A 23,903-nucleotide genomic window follows, 5' to 3' on the forward strand; every position below is an offset into this window, starting at 1 on the left:
TTATAGAAATTGTGAGGTTAACATGAAAGTTTGCGCAGAAGTTATTGCAAAAATGGTCTTGAAATCAATACTGTATATATTTCTTATTCAATTGCAATCTTGTTTTATGCAACCTTGACTGAGTAACTAACTGCATATTATGAATAATGAATATATATTTATTATTATATAACTATAATATTATGAATACTAACTAGACGGACATTATTATTATTATTTAATAAACACACTTGTTAGAATTATTATTAATTAACAGCTGTTTTCTATAATGATATTATTAGGTATTAATTATGAGGAATAAAGGTTATATAACCTTGATAACGTTTCTAAATAATCATTTGTTTGTTAGAAGTGAAAATCTAAATATTTAGATATTAAAATTTTTCACGTATTGTACAGCATAGACGAGTATATTATTAGTCTTGTGATCAGTGACGTCCCGTGGGGGTAGGCAGATTGAGCGTCGCTTGGGGGCGGCAGTTACTCGAAGGGCAGCAAATCGAGGAGAATCATTTGGACATGCCTACAATAATAGGATAGTAAAAATGGTGTAAATTTAATGGTACAACCAAATGTGAGTAAAACATCAACCACATAGAAACTTAGACTCTGATGCTTTGGGTATATTTATTCGCTTTTTATATCTAAGTTTAATTTTGTATGTATTAGTGGTAAGTACATATATAGTTTGTTAGTAATGTATCCATATAAGGGTTTATTATATATTGGAGTCATGAAAGGGTGATAATAAATAATGTATAAACAATGGGGCGGTATTTTGGCGCTGCCTAGGGGCGACATTTTGTCTAGAGACGTCACTGCTTGTGATATGTGGTTCTCGGACTCAAATCTTATATACACTCAAATTAATTAACAAGCATAATGTTAACCTGTTTGGTAGAGCGGCAGTCTATAGTGTCACAGGTCGCGTGTTTAATCCCAACGGCTGGGGTCAGGGCACTCAGAAATAATGGAAACTGAAATACCCAATGGGTAAGGAGAAGCAAGCAACCGATCTCTAGTAAGGAAGAATACGAGATAAATTTAAACACGTGTCAAGAATACGTCATACGTCGAATACTGACAACTACTGTCAGTTTATGCATTGACGTTCATTTAATATAGGTGTATAACACACAGTATTGCACGTCTATAATGCGTGGTTAATTTTCGTAGGACACTCACACATTCAAAACCCTGCGTCAAAAATTACTGTATTGGTATATATATTATATATAGGAATTCTATTTATTATCTGTTCTGTGGCTTGGGAAAACAGCTAAAATAATAATCGTCCTAAAAAACCATTACTATAACCTTCATCCTGTGGAGGTAAATATACTTAGCTTGAAAGTTGACATTTTAGTTTACTTTGTTAAATAATATATAGATTGTAAATATGTGCAATATATCCTGGCTCTCCAATGCTTCGGTTCATGTTGAGAGGACTTGCGTACCGTGCGTGTGTTAAACATACGCATTCGGAAAATAATCTTCACACACTCAGATGGGAAATTAAATGTGGAAAGACTATAACTACTTTACTGGGCCGATGGAGTGAAGAGAAAGAATTAGCCGGCTCTCATCAAAACTTATCTCATCTGCCGCACAGTCATTAATCAAAATTTCTAGGAACGGATGTTGCATATGAAGACCGCGCACATCTACCTAGCGACAGTTGCACGTAACCTTTCGAAACGTATAGATATTTGGATGCGGCGTTCGGCGAGCCGGTATAGGAATTACCAATTCGTAGGTGTTCGTATATGTTCTGGCGTCTTTGAGTATCTTTAGAATTATCTTCAAATGTGTTAATCGTGCCAATTTTTTGAATAATAAAATGCCTAATTCTTGTCAAATTTGGGATCACAGAGATTATAAAATAAATTTTTTATTGTAAATATTTCACTATATAATGTTAACATTAATTTTACTAGTGATTTTATAAATGCATTTAAAAATTAATAAATCTAAAAAATCTAAGCATCACTGCACATGGATGTACTGAAATATGACTATATTCTAAAACATTAGGTCGAGAGGTTTAAAAGAATACTATTTTTTGTAATAAAAATACTTTATGCAGTCATAAATAATATAATAAGATATAAGGTATAAGATATAAGGATAATAAGGCTTCACAATCATATAAATAGATTATCTACAACGTTTAAGGAATGTTCAGGCTAATGCTTTGAAAATACCATAAAATCTCCATTTTGACCTACGTTGGGCATGTGGGCCGTTAAGGTGACGCATCAGTGAAACGCCAAATAATTTTCAACTGTAGGCGCGACGAAATATTGGACTCGCTGCCATTCAGTGAGAGAATGTCGAGCCAGAAACACGTCACTTTGCTGCGTGATGGCGACGGGTCAATTAATTCTAACATCGTGTAAAGATGACTAAAAACGTTACCCATTTACTTTAAAAAGAAAACATGTCAATGAATATATTATTATTGTTACTAATAGAACAATAAAGAGAACATAAAATGGACGTGTGTTGGATTTATATGACAAGTAATATTTCGTTTGACAGGCGTCATTTGCACCCGCGACCCGCAATCCGCGCATCGCCTAGCAACGATCTTTTTAGACCGTGCCTCAACTAATGCATGGCCTTAAACCTTAAATTGTATGATTAATATTTGAAAAAATGGAGTTAACTAATGTCGACTCAAAACCATCTCGTACTGAACTTGTTTTTTTCTTAATGCAAACAGCGGTAACATAAACGTCATAGAAACAGCGAGTCGATAAACTATCGATTGTTTTGAGATGTCGTGTCCGAGGTGTAGTTCCAGAATCCCATGAACGATTAATCTGATATGAACTCTTCAATAATTCTTTGGCTAGTTGCTGGATATACAGTACTCTGGACTGGTCAAATCAATGATGAACTAAGACTACAATTTATGAAGATGGTGTTTCTTAGTTTTTAAAATGAAATTAAGTTCTGCCTAATCCAAGCCATAGTAGATAATAATCAAAAAAATATTAATTTATCTATACAATATCTAAAATTATTCCGTTACACCGTACATAATTTTAGATAATTTATAGATATTTTTTTATCGACTATGGTTTGGTTTGGTTAATGAATTAAAAAAAACGAATCTACACCATCTGTAATATGCATTCTTAATACGAAGAAAACAAATAAATATAACTGATAAAATGTGCACTATTTCTGTCTGATCGCCCGTAGCATACCAGTAAACTATTATGGTTTGGCTTAGGCAGGGTTTAATTGACATTGTAATAAGTATGACTGACACAGTTTAATGTGCAATATTTATGACGAATCTTAACAGCATGGCCCCCACAAAGGGGGGCTGACAAGGCTGTAGCCTTGGGGCCCGGGCTCAGGAAGGGCCCGGCGTGACAAGTCGACCAGATAAGTGAGGTAAACAGAGATATATTTTTTATATCATAAATTTGCTCTCACAGTAAAAAAAAGTCGTCTGCTTATTTTACTTTAATGATATTAATAATTGAAAATATTTGGTTGTACAAAGCAATTTTAACTGTGTGCTGATACTCGACGACTCCATAATTCAAATGAATATACAAAAAAATACAAAAACACGTTAAAAATATACCTGAATTAATTTACCGCGTACACTATTTTACCACCATTTACCCTTAGCGATAGGTAGGGGGGCCCGCTCCAGGATGTGGGGGCCATGCTTAACAGCCTACCTCCACCCCTCACTACTCACTTATATATCCGATCCGATAAATACAAAAGCCGATCGCCAATAGTAGCTCAATTTGGAAAGCGCTTCAGAGAGTATTAAAAGCCATTAGTTATAAATTGTCACAATTAAGTATGACGCCTTTAACATAGTGGTATATATAGATGGGCACGAAACCCGAGAGATGTAGGTTCGATTCCTGCGGGTGTCTTGCTTTAAGATTTTTTCTATTGGATATACATAATATATTTTCTCAGAAGTGTTTTCAAAATTATATATGATAACATAATATATATGTGTATGTGTATAAAGTATTTCAGTCGAAAACAGATTATAATATTATAATTATTGTATACAGTTGCAGTAAACAATATTAGGTATTTTTAAAGAGTTCATCGTGTGCGTGACTTTTTCAAGAATTCGACGATATGAATTGTACCTCCTAAATAAATATTAAATAACAATTATTATATCGCATTTAAACTTCCTGCGGTGATAATATTTAGTAAAAGTCATTTTGGTGTTGCAATAATAATTATTATGTTATCAATTATTATCAGTCAGTTATCGCAATAATAATGTTATAATATTTATGTAATTTACACAAATTCTCTGGAATTCATAATATTATATTTTAACATACTGACGTGAAGAATTTGCCGAGTTGATTGATTGTGAATGCAAAGCAAGTATGTAGGTACTGTTACACCCAGTGTTGACATCTTTTTCTATGCTGATTATAGTACAAAGACGTAAAAATTATAGTATTTCTTTAAAAAATATAGTACAAGAACATTTCTCTTCATTTTAAATCCTTTACAAATATAGTATTTTGGCATATTTGGCGTAAAGTTATAGTATTTTACATTTTTTGCAGAATCAAAATTATAGTATTGTATTATAATTATAGTACGGTTGGCAACACTGGTTACACCCATGATTATTGGGCCTCTCCCGATAGTCTAAATTACGTAATTATTAGGTGTAACCATGTCACCTGACCTCTAGTCAACGATGGGCGTACGTACGTCCAAAATTCCTTGATTAACTGTCAAAATGTTCAACATGTAAAAAAAAGATGGCGACACTGCTCGATATAAAAAAATCAGTCTAGGGTCGCCACTTAAAGTGTGAGCACCGGCCCTCACGACTCAGGAGTCATAAAAAATACATAGTCGCGGGAGGACGCGGAATTGAGTTCGCGAATTCCCGCTCTAAAAACACAATAAAACGAATTCAGATAATTATTAATTAGGATATAAGCGATGTTAAGATATAATTAACATTAGGAACGTAACAATATAAGATTAATTTGGATACTGTTAAACATAAGTTTCTTTGTTAAAATAACCGTTGAAAATATACAGCCACGTGTTCAACAAAGAAAGACTTATCATTTATTTATTTAATTTTTGTGAATCCCGGGTCCTCCTACCAACATCCCGAGCTAGCCACAGGACCCGGGATTTCTCAGTACCTACTTAGTCGTAATTACCGTAATATTGCAATGGCGAATTTCTTTCGTCTTTAATTTGTAATGCATTTAACATACAGTTTGTAGTTTCTATGTATTTGCATACGATCGGTAAACGGAGCGGTGAACATCGGGCTCTTTAAGGTTTAGAATCTCCTGGATGGATGAAAACGTCAGGTTCCATTTCGAGCTCATCTTCATTACCTTTCTTCAAGTGCATTTTATGTAATCAATAATTTCGTCTTACATTTGGAGCATAGGGCAACTATAATGCCCTGCGAGCTCAATCGGTCATGCCGTGCTTTCAGCTACGTAGATCTGAAGCGCGCAGATCAATAGTTGCTATATTTCAAAATCAGCCAAGTCCACCTTTAGGTATTTTTGACTTTTTTGTGAATTGCTGAAGAACTACTGCTTTTTAACATTTCTGCATTATCGAAATATGGAACTTGCTAAGTTTAAATATACTATTATCGAAATAATATAAACTTTCACCCTCGTGACTGTGTACTTGAGAAAACAAAAAACTGTTTTTCTCCTATTCATCCATTATGGACTTGACTGATTTTGAAATCTAGCGACTTAAAGCACGGTTGGATCGATAACAGGGACGGAATTCTTGAGGTTGTCCCACTAGGGTACACAGTACCATACCGGGCAAACCTTATCAGAAAGCAACGTAGAGGTAATTTTTACACCAAAATCGATGTAGCCTTTGGAGACCGCATTTCAACCATACAAACTACATCTCCAAATTCTACTCAGTACATCGCAGTAGCGTTTGGCGCGAATATTTTCGCGCGCTCAGAGTATTAATTATAGAAGATATAACTATAGATATTATATTTATAATTTATATATATAGATATTATATTTATAATATATATATATATATATAATTATAGATAAATTATAACAATACGTAAATTATTATCTAATAATGACAACATGTCAACTTATTTGCTGAATTTAATTATTTTTAAATACACAAACACAGGTCCGCTTACAAACTGAATATCTGAAACGCGGTCGTACCAATGTACCCCCAAGGCTAGGCGGAGATATCGATTCTCAAAACTCAAAAGTTGAGGCCATAGAGGTATTAAATAAAAAGAGGGGCAAGGAATCGGATTTCTCATGCAACTGAATGAAGCAGGCCAACAATAGTCGGCAACTTACGAGAAATAGCGATGCGAAAAAAAAATGCAGGAGGATTTACTTGGTCATTATAACGTACCCATATAATATAATGTTAACGTGGAAATTTTGCCGCAACTTGATTACCAGCCTGCCTCACCATACTTTTTCACTATACCTGCCTGCTTCACCATATTTTCATATAACCTACTGCCCCTAGGTTGAGGCCTTTGGCATTTGGTAAGATACCATGTCTCGTAGACATACGGGAGCACACTAGGCAGCATGAATGCGTTGAAAAAACAGCACTTGGTCCTCACAGAGTACAGTGTTGACCTTGGCGCAACCTTAAGTTGGCTGAATGCAAACCCGCCATATCCATGCGGATTTTCAAGTCTACTGGAAAGATGGCCATAACCGTCGCATCTTATTCTCACCATTTCAACTTGATCACCAGCTACCCAGTTCGACAAGGAGACCGACATCCCGCAGAGGAGTGTTGGTATATTGGCATGTAGCATTACATAATATAGATTCGGTCTTCGTCGCTAACCTAACCTAACAATCGCATAATATATAATTGAGAGCGGCTCTTGTGGTGCAGTGCGTAATGCGCTGGCCTTCCACCCAGATGCTCCGGGTTCGATTTCCGGTGACGACACAATACATTTAAGTGATTTTCTCAAAGCCTGGGTGTTTGTGATTGTTCAAATTACCAACAACCACCTTGTACGATAAAGAAAGGGCATGGTTAATAACAATGACATTATTAATGGACTACGCACTCAATACAGTAGCTAGCAAGTAAATTCGCGCATACCGACATTCGCACATGTATAGGTAGACGTCACTATTCGATATCACGCATCGGGAATTTATAGCAATATCACCTTTATTATAATGGCGTTAGACCCGATCATTCGGCAGACCCGACAAAAAAGTGAGTGTCATTTTTTTTCCAGTTGCTTCGTCCATATTAATGTCATTGGTTAATAATAATAAAACAGTATTGCGGCTCTCCTCAGACAGAACATTTGATTTCAGTGGGTGGCTTCATACATTTTACAATTCTTAAAGCTTATAGAATATGTTATAGTTTTATAATTATCGAACATAAAGTATAAATTAATATTAATCTTAGCTAAATTTCAGCTTACTACTGGTTATACGACCGTCAGAAGCCAGTTCCGGCCTAATCCTCGGAGTGGTTAATATCTCAGTGAATACATGTTAATATTAGTGCTCATTCCACAGCAGAATAATATGTCATTGACATACCCATTAAAATCATTTCTCTGAGAAATATATTTGTAAATTATTTCGATTACAAAAAGGAAAAAGGTACAAAATCGTTTTCTGTTCACAACCAAATTATTTGAATTGTTTTTGTGATATATTGTATGTGCCGATATCATCATTGATTTTAAGTCTGGTCACGTTTTTTTTTATCTATTATAAATTACAATATACAATGGCTATTAATATGATGTTTTTTTTATGTAACTTTAAGTTCTGGCAAATTATTGTCGAGGACACAATCGTTTCGTTTTTGGTATCTGACAACCTTGAATAATTTTTGATTGTCTGATTGACACTCGTCACGTAAAAAGGGTGACTTCATTTTTACACAACACTGGCCAAGAGGCCCAACTGCAGTAGTGAAGCACATCATAGAAATACATAGTTTAGAGATCATCGCGTCATATACGTATTGTGACTTTATCGGCAAACTAATCCATAATTTTGCACGTTGGCATGGTTAAGTATTTAGTATTATTTTTAAGATATTCGTTTACCAAATGCATGCGATTGAAACCAAATAAAAAACATAGTTGATATAAATAAAATACTTTTATTAAAATAAATATAATTAATTCACTAAAATAGAATATCACAAATATACAATACCTACAGCTAATTACAAATAATATAATTTTGAATTTTGATAAAAAAGTATATACTATTCGGATAATAATGAATGATTTTATTTGTAGGGTCGTAGGGGTGGAAATGTATTGTGCCGGTAGTTATTTTTAGATCAATTTACATTATAGCATGATCGGGATTCTTCTCGTGGTAACACTTGAGCATCATGAAAGCCGATTCTTGAGGATTAGCTCCCTTCTTTTTCATGCAAGCATCGATGGCCTGTTCGACCTTCTTCTTGTCGGCACCGGCAGGCGCCTTGGACATGGCGACGTCTTTCTTGAAGGTGCCGTCGTCAGTGATGAGGTCGCTCTTCTTGAACATGCAGAAGACGTAGTTGTTCAGCTTGCCATCCTTGTCTGAGAAGTCTCCTTTGCGGATGTGTTGGACCTTTTCACCTTCGACGCCGGTTTTTTTCAAGCAGGCTTCATGGTTGGCTTTAATTTCGGCGTTCTGTTCATCGCTGAGGGTAGATGACTGGAAATAATTAAAACTGGTGCAGTAAAAAATTCAACCAGCGCTTATAAGGCATTTGTAGTCATTAGAAATTTTTTTGTAACCCAGCGTTTGAAATAGTAAATATTGCAGACCGGAACATTCGATTTTTTTGCTATATTATGTCTACTTTAAATGAAATAAGTCTCCAAAATTCTATCTAACATGAAAATCAATTGAATAATTAAATAGACACAACTTGTGAGCGCTGTAACCGAAAATATTGTCATCTCTACAGAATATACTGTCAAAAATAATTTTATAATATAATATTCCCTTCCCATTGCACATAAGCACTTATTAAAACGTTAAACTCAAACTTTATGGAATAGTACAAAACTCTCATTAATAATTATAATTTTTATTATACTTATATCAATAAATAATTATTATTTGAGGCGTCTAATTACAAAAAGCGTGTCCACAATTCGATATTTGCGGGGGGAAAATCGTTTTTATGTTTCAAGCTTCAATTATTTGTTTTAACGTGAGATTATTTTTTTCGTTGTATTCTATGTCGAATTTAGAACCAAATTGCAATTTGCTTCAGCCGATAAACTCTTAAATGTAATAAATAAAGGCAAAATAAAATTGGACGTAGCACTACTTGAACCTCACTTTTTAATTTATTCCGCATAAGGCACATATTTCCGTGGCACTGTCGAGAGTTTACCGGATGCTACAGCATGGGGGACGGCATTTCCAACATTGAACGTTCCCTTATTGTCTGACTTAAACACGCGCGAAATCAACCAAGCTTTAAATAATATGAAACACGGACTTGGGGCTTTTTGTAGACTTAAAATATTTTTTTCGTAGGGTTTTGTCGCGTTTTGGAATTTATAGATCAATACATATCGTGTAAAATTATACAAAGAATACGTGGGTATTTTTTCACTCGATTTTGACCAAATGTGGACTTATCGCTTTTTGAAATTAGACGCTTCATTTCCAGTGTACACTTTAGTTAGCTAGTGTTTGATTATGAGTAAAATTCTATAAATCACTGAAGGCTGAATTGGACGGAGATTGAAATATGCTTAAAATCTTGGTAGCAAAAGAACACAAAAGCTCATTAATGCTTCTTTACGGATTTACGATATATGTCAAGGTTGGGCGTGAGGTCAACGAGAGCCACACTGCATGCATATAAAGAGCCACACCATAATCACGTTCTCACTTAGTATTAAATACAAAAATTCAACTTTTATTAAATTAAAGAAAAAATATTAGTTATTAATTAATTGATTTAAAGGAAAACTCGCGAAAACATAAGTATAATGGGGAAAGAAAGTACCTATATTTTTATCAAGAGATATTGGGAGCCGCACTTAACCCAACGAAGAGCCGCGTTTGCCCACGTCTGATATATTTCGTAAATATTTTTTTACCATCCGACCGACAAGCTTAATTTATTAAACATTAAAGAAAATAATATTATATATAATAACTATTGACAAGCTGCAACGCAATTTTATTTTTTCCACAGTCGATTTCTAACCGCGAATGTACCTAGGTGTATTATTTAATGAAAAAATCGTAGGAATAATTTGTAATAACAAGAAAAAATAAAAGCACTATATTGGAGTCCACCACGTAAACTTCTGTGAATTAAAAAAATATTTTGTATTCAATGAAACAAACATGCACAGAGTGTAAGAAAGTAACATGTTTTATTGAAAATACATACATAAAATGCAACAACGTTTCGAGCTTAAACCAATATGTCGATTAGAAATAACACATCCATAGTTGTTAAGAATGGATAACAATTTTATTGTTGGCTTAATAGGTAAAACTCATCCTCCATATAGCAATGAAGTGAGTTTAAGATTAAGTACTTTTTTAAAGGTTTTTCTGTGTCTGAGTTTGTTCCAAATTGTGCGGGTATGGAAAATTGGTTCTCCTATAATTCATATTAGCCAAATATCTTAATATAAATGTTAGTCTATCTATCTAGGCACGTATAAACAATAATATGCAATTCTACTTTTTAAATTATACTAATTTTAGTAATTCATCTACTTTTATATTTAAAAATTACGTTAATTTTATCTGAATTATTTGTAAGAAAATTAATTATTATAATGATTATACCTATCTACTTATTTGTATAATATATCTACATGAAGTTAATAGTAAGCATTTTTTTTAAATATGTAAAGCTTAGTATTTAAATGGAATTATTCTAGATATATATTCAATATTGTACAATATTCATATTATTCAGTTATATTTTTTTTCAAACTATTATAGTTTTATTCCAATTACCAAATAATATGTATATTGTTTAAATATGACACAAAAGAATGTAAGTAGGTATGCCCAACAAAATACAAATGATTTTAGTGATTGATTTTTTAATTCATGATTTAGATCCGATGTATTTATTATACTGTTATAATTTATGTGAGAATGTACTTCAGTAATTTTTTTATATACTTATATGTTTATTGTAAACTCACTTTTACTGCCACAAAAGCGGCTGCGAGAAGGAAGAATACGAAGGCTTTCATTTTCACAAAAATACTGTGACTTCAAAACAAATCAGAAATGGAAGTCTACTGAGTGAATGATATAATGTGACAGATTTTCTTGCTTATATACTAAATTTATGTGAGAACGGAGTAATAGTCAAACACAGTAATAATTTTTATTATAAGTTATTTTATAATTACGAAGTAAAACTACTATTGTTTTATTTTACCACGTTTTTATTAGCTCGTATTCTTATTTATTTTTTCCTGTGTGTCCAGTATAAATTTTTTCTTGTTTGTCCAAGATTTGTATTGGACGATTGAAGATTTTTAACTAACTTCTCGGCTAGCTAGACATTTGAAACTTTTAGAATATACCTGAACACGACAACAATGCATTATTTTAATACTTGAGCCATTTTTAAGCAGAATTGAATTCAATTTCAGTTAATTCTGTTTTGTATGGAAATTTATTATTGTTGGTTGCTAAGAGGGTCCTAGCAACTAAATTATTAATATATACGTGCGTTACTATGGAGATCAATATGACATGTCAAAATGATATTTCAGTATTTCTATCAAGTACAATAAAAAGTTTTTATTAATACATAGAATTGTCAAGTTTATATGATTCAACAGAAAATTTAAAAACGTGGTATATAAAAAGTTCTTTTTATCTTGTAATTATTAATAAATAATATCATGAAATATTTCACTCTCAGTTGATCAATTGAATGTTTACTATTTTAAAAATAGTTCACAAATTTATTTATAGGGTTATTAAATACTATTATAAAACTCCACTATCCTGATTGATGATTATTTTGGATTTTTTTGTGACAACAACACCAACAGATTAATAAAAGGCTTTTATGGGATAGTATTTATATTTGTATTGTATTTATAGGATGTACTGAGTGGGGTTTTGGGATGTAGTTTGTATGGGTGATGTTGAAATGCATGCAAAAATGCAAAGGCATGCGATTGAAAAAAAATGAAAAACATAGTTGATATAAATAAAATACTTTTATTATAATACGTAAATTAAATTCACTAAAATAGAACATCAAAAATATACAATACCTACAGCTAATTACAAATAGTATAATTTTGAATTTTGAAAAAAGAGTATATACTATTATGATGATAATGAATGATTTTGTTCGTAGGGTCGTAGGGGTGGAAATATATTATGTCAGTAGTTATATTTAGAGAAATTTACATCATAGCATGATCGGGTTTCTTCTCGTGGTAACACTTGAGCATCATGAAAGCCGATTCTTGAGGATTGGCTCCCTTCTCTCCCATGCAAGCATCGATAGCCTGTTCGACCTTCTCCCTGTCGGCATCGGCGGGCAGTTTGGACATGGCGACGTCTTTCTTGAAGGTGCCGTCGTCAGTGATGAGGTCACTCTTCTTGAACATGCAGAAGACGTAGTTGTTCAGCTTGTCATCCTTGTCTGAGAAGTCTCCTTTGCGGATGTGTTGGACCTTTTCACCTTCGACGCCGGTTTCCTTCATGCAGGCTTCGTTGTTGGCTTTGATTTTGGCTTTCTGTTCATCGCTGAGGGTAGATGACTGCAAATAATTAAAAGAAGTATTTGTAGTATAACAGATTTTTTTGACAGCCCAGCGTTTGAAATATAAAATATTGCACACCGGAACATTCGATAATTTTTCCGATAGATCTTTACTTTATTTTTTTGCTAATTACATCGATACACCAGCTACCTTGAAGATATTAATGAAATAATGAAATAAGTCTCTAAAATTCTAACATGAAAATCAATTGAATATTTGGATAGACACAGGCTGTGAGCGCTGTAGCCGAAAATATTATCATGTCTTCGGAATATATATTGTCAAAAATAATTTTATAATATAATGTTGTATTACTATTTCCCTTCCTATCTAATACCCATAAACATTAATTATTAAAACTTTAAACTCAAATCTTATGGAATAATATAAAACGCTCATTAATTTATTAGAATTTGTATCACTTAATTCATCCATGAAGGTGTATTTATATCAATAAATAATTATTATTTCCAGGATAAATTTTAGTCAGCTAGAGTTGATTATGCGTAAAACCCCATAAATAGCTGAAGGCTAGTTGGATACAAATTTAAATCGCATAAAAATCTTGGTAGCAAAATAACATAAAAACTCATTCATTATTGCTTGTGAAATATGGGTATACGATATTATGTCATATTAAATATGTTTTTACCATGCGACCCACGTGTTTCATATAAAATTTTAATAAAAATATGTAAAGTACTTAGAATCTAAGTCTTAGATGAATTTAACTATTCACAAGCAGCAACGCAATTGGATACCGAGCGACAGTCTCGAGGTTTCCACGAACCAGTCGATTTCTAACCGCGAATCTACCAAGCTACTGTGTGATAATGAAAAAATCGTATGAATATTGTTATAACAAGAAAAAATAAAAGTAATATGGAATTCGTCACGTAAACATGGTGGAGTTATAATATATATATATTTGTAGTCAATGAAACAAACATGTAACAAAGTATAAGGATGTAACATGTTTTATTCAACATACATACATAAAATGGAACAACGTTTCGAGCTTAAACCAATATGTCGATTAGAAATAACAAATCCATAGTTGTTAAGAATGGATAACAATTTTATTGTTGGCTAAATAGGTAAAACTCATCTCCATATAGCAATGAATGTGTGTTTAAGATTAAGTACTTTTTAAAAGGTTTTTCTGTATTTCTCCAAATTGTACGGGTATGGAAAATTGCTTATCCTATAATTCATATTGCTCAAAAATATCTTAATATAAATATATTTAGGCACTATGCAATTCTGCTTTTTATATTATGCTAATTTTAATAATTAATTCATCTACTTTTATATTGAAAAATTACGTTCATTTTATCTGAATTATATGTAAGAAAATTAATTATTATAATGATTATACCTATCTGCTTATTTGTATAATAATATATCTACATGAAGTTAAGAGAAACATTTAATTTTAAATGTGTAAAACTCTACATTAAAATTCTATATTGTACAATATTTATATTATACAGTTATATTTTGTAAAAATTATATATTTTTAAAACATGTATAGGTATTGTTTAAACATGACACAAAAGAATACAAGTAGGTATGCTAATCAAAATACAAATGATTTTAGTGATTGATTTTTTAATTCATGATTTAGATCCGATGTATTATACTATAATAATTTATGTAAGAATGTACTTCAGCAATTGTTTATGAATATAATTATTATAAACTCACGTTGACTGCCACAAAAGCAGCTGCGACAAGGAAGAATACGAAGGCTTTCATTTTCACAAAAATGTTGTTACTTCAAAACAAAACTGTCAGAAATGGAAGTCTACTGAGTGAATGATATAATGTGACATATTTTCTTGCTTATATATACAAAATTATTGTGATAACGGAATCATAGTCAAACACAGTAATAATTTCTATTATGAGTTATTTTATAATTACGAAGTAAAACTACTATTGTTTTATTTTAATAGATAATAATATGAAATATTTCGCTGTCAGTTTAATTACACTACATTCTATCATTGATCAAATGAATGTTTACTATTTTAAAAGTGTTCACTAATTTATCGATAGGGTAATTAAATATATGGTAAAACTCTACTATCCTGATTGACGATTATTTTGGATATTTTATGCCAACAACACTAACAGAGTAAATTTATTACGGATCTATTATTATATTATTGAGTTGATAAGACGAATTTGTCAATACTGTTATAAAATACCACTAGTAATTATAAGAAAAAACAGTATTGTGTCATACACAGTTACACAGTAAAAGTACAGAAAATACAATAAGTATAAAATTGTAAATAGTAAAAAAAAACATGCATTGTTGAAAAAGTATTACATATATAATTATTGAAGGCGTCTCTATAAAGAGGGGTCTATAAATATGTAAAATTAAAAATTTTCAGGAGAGATGAAAAACACTTTAATGTTTTATGGGTATATTTTGAAAGATAAGAATAATATTTTAATATAATAGACCGAATAGAAAATACAGCAAACAATAAATATTTAAATAAAAAACCGGTGTGTGTACTTATGTACGCGCGTTAGAAGTTATACTTCTTTGGCGTGACAAAACAAAAAACTCATATTTGCCATACATCGGTTATAATCGATTCAGAAGTGCACATGATGAATTAATAAAATTCAATTTTATTGGCGTGTTATTATGATTATATTCATTTCGGTCTCAGGGTTATTTTATTGATATAGGTACCTACCGTCAGCAATAATATTATGTATGCGAATAAATAATATTATTGCAGAATGTACCTACTTTGGAAGAAAAAAATCTCAAAACAAAAACAAAAAAATGTATTTATTTATTGATATATAATTAATAATACTTACATAAATATTGCCTCAAATCTTAATGAATAATCATAATAATAAATTGTGTTGCATCGGCACGCGCAACTTCCGTCACACGCCAAAGGCGTTACATCCACGTCACACGCCAAATGCGTTACATCAGCCTCGCACGCCAAAAATACACTCTGATCTGTTTTCCCAAACGCGCCAAAAGAAGTATAACTTCAAAAATTAAACTATCAAACTGTCCATCGTATGTAGTGTACCCCTCTTCCACGTTAGCCAATCTTTACTAAATAATATAAAAGGAAAATAAATATAATTACTGGTACTTAACAAAACAATATATAGTGCAGTATAATATGATAGTGAAAGTAAATTTTTAAGCAACAGGAAAATTCAATGAATAAACATAAAAATAAACTTGGACTTAACGTACCTATTGATAAATCCACAAAATTTAAAAAGAAATATATCAACATCTATCAAACAGGTTAACCGCACAATATACAGTATCATGAAAGACCACCTCCCTGGGATTGGGTATCATGAAGACCGCAGATATACGAGTGATTTTATTGTGATTCTTAAAATTAAAACTTGTCATTTGTCATTATTATTAGAATATTTTTATTCCGTATTATCATACCAAAAATAAAAACAAGTAGGTAGTATAGAATTACAATTCCATAACTCAAATGAATTAAATTTTCTGACAAATATTGTAAATACAAACATATTATTATGTATATAGGAGGTACATTTATGTATTTCGTTGGAACTGTAAATAAATTTTATAATTTGGTGACAAATTGTCATTAAATCTGTCTACCTTAACTTTTGATGATCGACAATGGCACAAGAATTAAAAATAATTTTCCATTAAGGATTCTTTATTATAGTTCAACCAAATATTGTATTACTCAGTGGTGAAGGGTGGAGGTTGGCTGTTAATATTCGACTTAAATAGTGCAAACTAAACTTTGTCAGTCAAACATATTTGTATTTTTAAAAACTAACGCAATTTGTTAAGCACTTCAAAATGTAAAATTAGTATAGGTATTATAAAGTATTACTTGAATATGAATTAGATGAGAACTGTATTAATGTATTTAAAAATAATTAAATACAGCCAAAATATTACCATTATTCTTATTATAAGATAATTTACGCATTATTTTAACTTCTGAATACTCTTAGCACGCGAAAATATTCCCGCCAAAGACTTTTGCGATGTTCTGAGTAGGGTTTTGGGATGTAGTTTGTATGGGTGATATTGAAATGAGATCTTCAAAAGCTACATCAATGTAGGTGCAAAAATTACCTCTACCTTGTCTTCTGATAAGTAAGGTTTTCCCGGTATGACTCTGCGTACCCTTGTTGTACAGCTTCAAGAATTACATCTTTGTGACGAACATTCCCTCACCTTGCAACTGTGCTATAAAAGTGATCTACGCGCTTCAGATATTACGTAGCTGAAGGCACGAGACATGGAGATTGACCGATTAAGCTGGCAGGACAGAGTACTTGCTCTATGCTCCAATGTTGGAGCGTAACATACAAGACAAAATTATTGATTTTATAGAGGCTCTTGAAGAAAGGGAATGAAGATGAGCTCGGAACAGAACCTGAGGTTTTCATCCATTTGGTATTGTTCATATATATTGGTATTTTAAAACAGTGTGAATTGGTTTACTATTAGCATTTTAATCGCCAAATGCAGAGAAGTCGACGTTACATTTGTCGGAACTAAGACGTTCTAGTGAAAATAATAACGCGTTAAGTAGGTACCTACATGTTTTTCTCCATTCCATTAATTTGCCGATTTTAGAATTAGCGTTATTTAACAGATCAATAACTATAATACTAATAAACACTCAAGTATGTCTATGCATTTGGCATTAGAATACTATTTTTCAGTTATTAGATCATTGGGTAGAAATAAGTAGAATTGTTTCAAATTCTTTCTTGTCTAATCTCACTTTTCTCCTTATTTTCAGATCAGCATCAATTTTGGTACATTAAACTATTATCTAATAATGAGAATAATATGTCAATTTATTGGCTGTATTTAATTATTTTTAAATACACGAACCCAGGTCCGCTTACAAACTGAATATCTGTACCGCGGTCGTACCAATGTACCTCCAAGGTTAGGCGGAGACATCAATTCTCAAAACTCAAAAGTTGAGGCCTTTGGACCAGTGTTGCCAAATCAAAATTTTTAATTTCAGTAGAATGTGTAAAAAAAAATCAGTAGATTTCTGTTTTAGGAAAAAAATTTCGCCGCGGGCCGCAGGTTCCCAATTTTTCATAGTCGGCTTGTTTTTTTTAGGAGGCCGCGGGCCGCAGGTTCCCAGATTTTCATCGGCGGCTTGTTTTTGAAAATTATTTCGTCGCGGGCCGCAGGTTCCCAGATTTTCATAGTCGGCTTGTTTTTTTTAGGAAAAATATTTCGCAGCGGGCCGCAGGTTCCCTATTTTTCATGGTCGGCTCGTTTTTTTAGGAGAAAAATTTTGAAGTTCCCAAGTTTTCAAAGATGGCTAATTTTTTTCCCGGCTGGTGGGAATTTTGTGAAATGGAGAAATATCAGTAGATTTCAGAAAATATCAGTAGATTCAGTATATTGCCAAAAATATCAGTAGATCTACTGAAATTTCAGTAGACATGGCAACGCTGCTTTGGACCCTGGCAAGATGCCATATCGCGTAGTCATACGGGAGCACAGGTAGCACGAACGCGTCAAACAAACAGCGATATTTGGTGCTCACAGAATAAAGTGTTGACCTCCGCGCCTGAATCCAAATCCTACCATATTTTCAAGTCTACTGGCATCTTATTTTCACCATTTCAACTTGATCATCAGCTCCCCAGCTCGAGATAAAGTTAAGCGTCCTCCACCGAAACCCGCCCCGCACCACACTCGGTCTTAATCGAGCGTATCGCGGGACCCTACAATAAGTGATGTGAAGCATATGAAACAATTTGACCGGGAGCGTCCTGGGAGTAGATGCCCAAGACTTAGGTTGCTACGCTCAAAGTGAGCTCTGACTGAGTTAAGTGAGTTTATTTTAATGCAAAGTGCCATGAAGAAAAAAGGACATGGAAATTACGAAAATAAAATGAAGCTAGTCATACGGACAGAAAAATTATGTGAAGAGATCTACACGCCCGCAGTAAAAGTAAGTAAGTAGTTTAAAAGCAAGATAATTGGCCTTAGTAGCAACCAAGTCGGACGGGCCGATGGGCCCAACAGCTGGTTGGACCGACTTGAGCATTTCCTCTCGTTCGGAGTACGGGAGATCGACAACCTGCAGATGAGAGTGTCGGCGTCAATGCATGAAGCAGTACATAATAATAACAATTATAGATTCGGTCTTCGACGCTAACCTAACCTAACAAGCGCATGATATTGTATTGCGGCTGTCCTCAGACAGAACAATTATTGATAACAGGAGATAGCTTCTTTCAGTTTGTAATTCGTAAAGCTTATAGAGTATGTGTATAAACATAAATTATAAAACAATGTTAATTATAATTAAATTTCAATCCCCGGAGTGTGGTCAATATTATTTTAGTGATTACTAAATAAATATTATTGTTCATTGCACAGCAGAATAGCGATATTAAGATAGGTAGGTATCCATAAAAATCATTTTTCTGAGAAATAGATGTAAATTATTTCGACATGCAATAAAATCTTTTTAATTTTGTACTTCCATATTGTACCTAAGTACAAAATTGTTTTCTGTTTACAAACAAATTAATTAAATTGTTTTTGTGACATATAGTGTACCTTTATCATTACTTCATACTGTGTCATCATTGATTTTAAGTATGATCTAGTATTTTGTTGTCATTACAATATTCAATGGTTATTGTCATAATATGATGTTTTTTGATATACTCGTAGCTTTCAGTTCTGGATTTTTTTTATCGCGGACACATCGTTTCGTTTTTGGTATCTGACAATCATGAATGATTTTTAATTATTTGATTGATACTCGTTACATGAAAAGGGTGACTTCTTTTTTACACCACACTGGCCAAGAGGCCCCATTGCAGTAGTGAAACACAACATAGAAACACCTAGTTTTCAGATCACCACGTCATAGACTTATTGTGAATTCATCGGAAATCTAACCCATAATCTTTCAGGTTGAAATACGAGGATAGCCAAAGGCATGCGATTGAAACGAAATGAAAAACATAGTTGATATAAATAAAATACTTTTATTAAAATACATAAAATAAACTCACTAAAATAGAACATCACAAATATACAATAATAAAGCTATTCACAAATAATATAATTTTGAATTTTGAATAAAAGATATAAGTATACTATTCGGATGGTAATTAATGATTTTATTTGTAGGGTCGTAGGGGTGGAAATATGTATCGGTAGTTATTTTTAGATGAATTTACATTATAGCATGATCGGGTTTCTTCTCGTGGTAACACTTGAGCATCATGAAAGCCGATTCTTGAGGATTGGCTCCCTTCTCTCCCATGCAAGCATCGATAGCCTGTTCGACCTTCTCCCTGTCGGCATCGGCGGGCAGTTTGGACATGGCGACGTCTTTCTTGAAGGTGCCGTCGTCAGTGATGAGGTCGCTCTTCTTGAACATGCAGAAGACGTAGTTGTTCAGCTTGTCATCCTTGTCTGAGAAGTCTCCTTTGCGGATGTGTTGGACCTTTTCACCTTCGACCCCGGTTTCCTTCATGCAAGCTTCGTTGTTGGCTTTGATTTTGGCTTTCTGTTCATCGCTGAGGGTAGATGACTGCAAACAATTAAAAGAAGTATTTGTAGTATAACAGATTTTTTTGACAGCCCCGCGTTTGAAATATAAAATATAGCACACCGGAACATTCGATAATTATTCCGAGAGATCTTTACTTTATTTTTTTGCTAATTACATCGATCTACCAGCTACTTTGAAAATATTAATAAAATAAGTCTCTAAAATTCTAACATGAAAATCAATTGAATATTTGGATAGACACAGGTTGTGAGCGCTGTAGCCGAAAATATTATCATGTCTATGGAACATACTGGCAAAAATAAATTTATAATATAATGTTGTATTATTATTTCCCTTCCTATCTATTACCCATAAACATTTATTAAAACTTTAAACTCAAATCTTATGGAATAATATAAAACACTCATTAATTTATTAGAATTTGTCTCATCACTTAATTCATCCATGAAGATGTATTTATATCAATAAATAATTAATATTTCTAGGATACATTTTAGTTAGCTAGTAAGTGTTGATTGTGAGTAAAACCTCATAAATAGCTGAAGGCTTGATTGGATAGAGATTTTAATCGCCTAAAAATCTGGTTAGCAAAATAACACAAAAACTCATTATTGTGAAAATACGGGTTTATGATATTATGTCATATTAAATATGTTTTTACCATGCGACCCACATGTTTCATATAAAACTTTAATTAAAATATGTAAAGTAGGTACTTAGATGAATTTAACTATTCACAAGCAGCAACGCAATTTAAATTTTTCCACGAGATCGAGCGACAGTCTCGAGGTTTCCACGAACCAGTCGATTTCTAACCGCGAATGTACCTAGCTACTGTGTGTTAATGAAAAATACCGTAAGAAGAAAAAATAAAAGTACTATGGAATCCGTCACGTAAACATCGGTGAAGTTAAAAAAATATATGTATTTGTACTCAATGAAATAAACATTTAACAAAGTATAAGGATGTAACATGTTTTATTCAACAAACATACATACATACATACATAAAATGGAACAACGTTTCGAGCTTAAACCAATATGTCGATTAGAAATAACACATCCATAGTTGTTAAGAATGGATAATAATTTTATTGTTGGCTTAATAGGTAAAACTCATCCTCTATATAGCAATGAAGTGAGTTTAAGATTTAGTCCTTTTTTAAAGGTTTTTCTGTGTCTGAGTTTGTTCCAAATTGTGCGGGTATGGAAAATTGGTTCTCCTATAATTCATATTGGCCAAATATCTTAATATAAATGTTAGTCTATCTATCTAGGCACGTATCTGCTTAATTAATTCATCTACTTTTATATTTAAAAATTACGTTCATTTTATCTGAATTATTTGTAAGAAAATTAATTATTATAATGATTATACCTATCTACTTATTTGCACAATATATCTACATGAAGTTAATAGTAAGTATTCAATTTTAAATGTGTAAAACTTAGTATTTAAATGGAATTGTTCTAGGTATATATTATTATATATTGTACAATATTTATATTATTCAGTTATATTTTTTTTCAAACTATTATAGTTCAATTCCCATTTCTAAAAATATGTATATTGTTTATACATGTCACAAAAGAATACAAGTAGGTATGCCCAACAAAATAGAAATGATTTTAGTGATTGATTTTTTAATTCATGATTTAGATCCGATGTATTATACTGTAATAATTTATGTAAGAATGTACTTCAGCAATTGTTTATGAATATAATTATTATAAACTCACGTTGACTGCCACAAAAGCAGCTGCGACAAGGAAGAATACGAAGGCTTTCATTTTCACAAAAATGCTGTTACTTCAAAACAAAACTGTCAGAAATGGAAGTCTACTGAGTGAATGATATAATGTGACATATTTTCTTGCTTATATATACAAAATTATTGTGATAACGGAATCATAGTCAAACACAGTAATAATTTCTATTATGAGTTATTTTATAATTACGAAGTAAAACTACTATTGTTTTATTTTAATAGATAATAATATGAAATATTTCGCTGTCAGTTCAATTATTCTACATTCTATCATTGGCCAAATGAATGTTTACTATTTTAAAAGTGTTCACTATTTTATTGATAGGGTAATTAAATATATTGTAAAACTCTACTATCCTGATTGATGATTATTTTGGATTTTTTGTGCCAACAACACTAACAGATTAAGTAAATTTAATACGTATCTATTACTATATTATTGAGTTGATAAGACGAATTTGTCAATACTGTTCTAAAATACCACTAGAAATTATTAAGAAACAACAGTATTGTGTCATAATACCTACTGTTTTTTTTTTTTTACTAATTATTATATTAAATAACTCACACCAACGATAAATGTCGGCTTATAGCAGGGTTGGAGAACCATTTTAGATACGCGTGTACGCCCAAATATTATAATTCGACTGTCGACTGCCAAGCAGTTTTTCATGGAGAAAATAGTTTTTTAAAAATTAGATGATGTTCTAGATACCACTCACAGAATATATCACACATATGGCTGTATCACCTTTTTCGATTACGTCATACATTTCGGTCCACTAATTTTGAAACTTGCTAGCAGAATTACTACAACTAGCTTCATCAAGTTTTTGTTTCTTATTTGGTGTAGTCATTTTTTGTAAGTATAAATAGTTTTTTTTTGTTAATGAGTTTGGTTCTTTACGCACAAATTGACACCAGAATTGCTCCGAACAGATGAGGCAATCTTTCGTTACAGTGGTCTCAAGCATTGTAAATCGATCAAATTTAGGGGTTCGTGGCGCGACATTCCTCGCCGCCTGATGAGGTTAGGTTAGGTTATATGTGACGCATAAAGCCTAAGGACCGACCTCTGCATTTATATATTTACATTACACGTAATGTTTATTTTTGAAGAGTTTTTGCCTGCTATTACAATGCGATCTGTCATTTATTATTATAATTATTATTATATTTTTGTCTCTTCAAACCTGTGCCATGCAAAATCATCTCGCATTCCATAGGTTCGCCACCACTGGCCTACAGCGTTGTGGATCCTAGATTTGAATCCTGGGTCTGGCAAGTACATTTGTTTTTCAATTTGTGTATGAGTCAGAGTATGGACTTGAGGGCCCACATGCCCAACGAAGGTCAAAATGGAGATTTTATGGTATTTTCAAAGCATTAGCTTGAACATTCCTTAATTGTTGTGGATAATCTATTTACACAATTTTGAAGCCTTACTATCCTTTATATTTATTTTAAACATTTGATCACTGCATAAAGTATTTTTATTACATAAAATAGTATTTTTTTAAACCTCTCGATCTAACCTTTTAGAATATAGTCATATTTCAGTACATCCATGCGCAGTGGTGTTAAGACTTTTTAGATTTATTAGTTTTTATTAGATAATAGATTTATTATAGATTAGTAAAATTTATGTCAACATTATTATAGTGAAATATTTACGATAAAAAATTATATTTATTATCTCTGTGATCCCAAATCTGACAAGAATCAAGCATTTTATTATTCAAAAAATGGGCAAGATTACCATATTTG

General features: G+C 32.2%; 1 protein-coding gene across 1 annotated transcript; it reads right to left on the bottom strand.

Moving 5' to 3' along the window:
- Window positions 1–8,280: 8,280 nt before the first annotated feature.
- LOC147065666 (uncharacterized) lies at window positions 8,281–22,201 on the bottom strand. The gene is made up of 4 exons (XM_085957044.1): window positions 22,108–22,201; window positions 20,038–20,385; window positions 12,432–12,787; window positions 8,281–8,745 (listed from the first exon to the last, which is right to left on the bottom strand). Exons 1-4 carry the CDS (start codon window positions 22,156–22,158, stop codon window positions 8,355–8,357), a joined length of 1,146 nt encoding a protein of 381 aa, XP_085813170.1. The 5' UTR covers window positions 22,159–22,201; the 3' UTR covers window positions 8,281–8,354.
- Between the last annotated feature and the right edge of the window lie 1,702 nt (window positions 22,202–23,903).

This window comes from Rhyacophila brunnea, unplaced genomic scaffold (genome assembly GCF_057557595.1).
Source record: "Rhyacophila brunnea isolate RB1 unplaced genomic scaffold, BYU_Rbru_1.0 scaffold_6, whole genome shotgun sequence".
Classification (NCBI taxonomy): domain Eukaryota; kingdom Metazoa; phylum Arthropoda; class Insecta; order Trichoptera; family Rhyacophilidae; genus Rhyacophila; species Rhyacophila brunnea.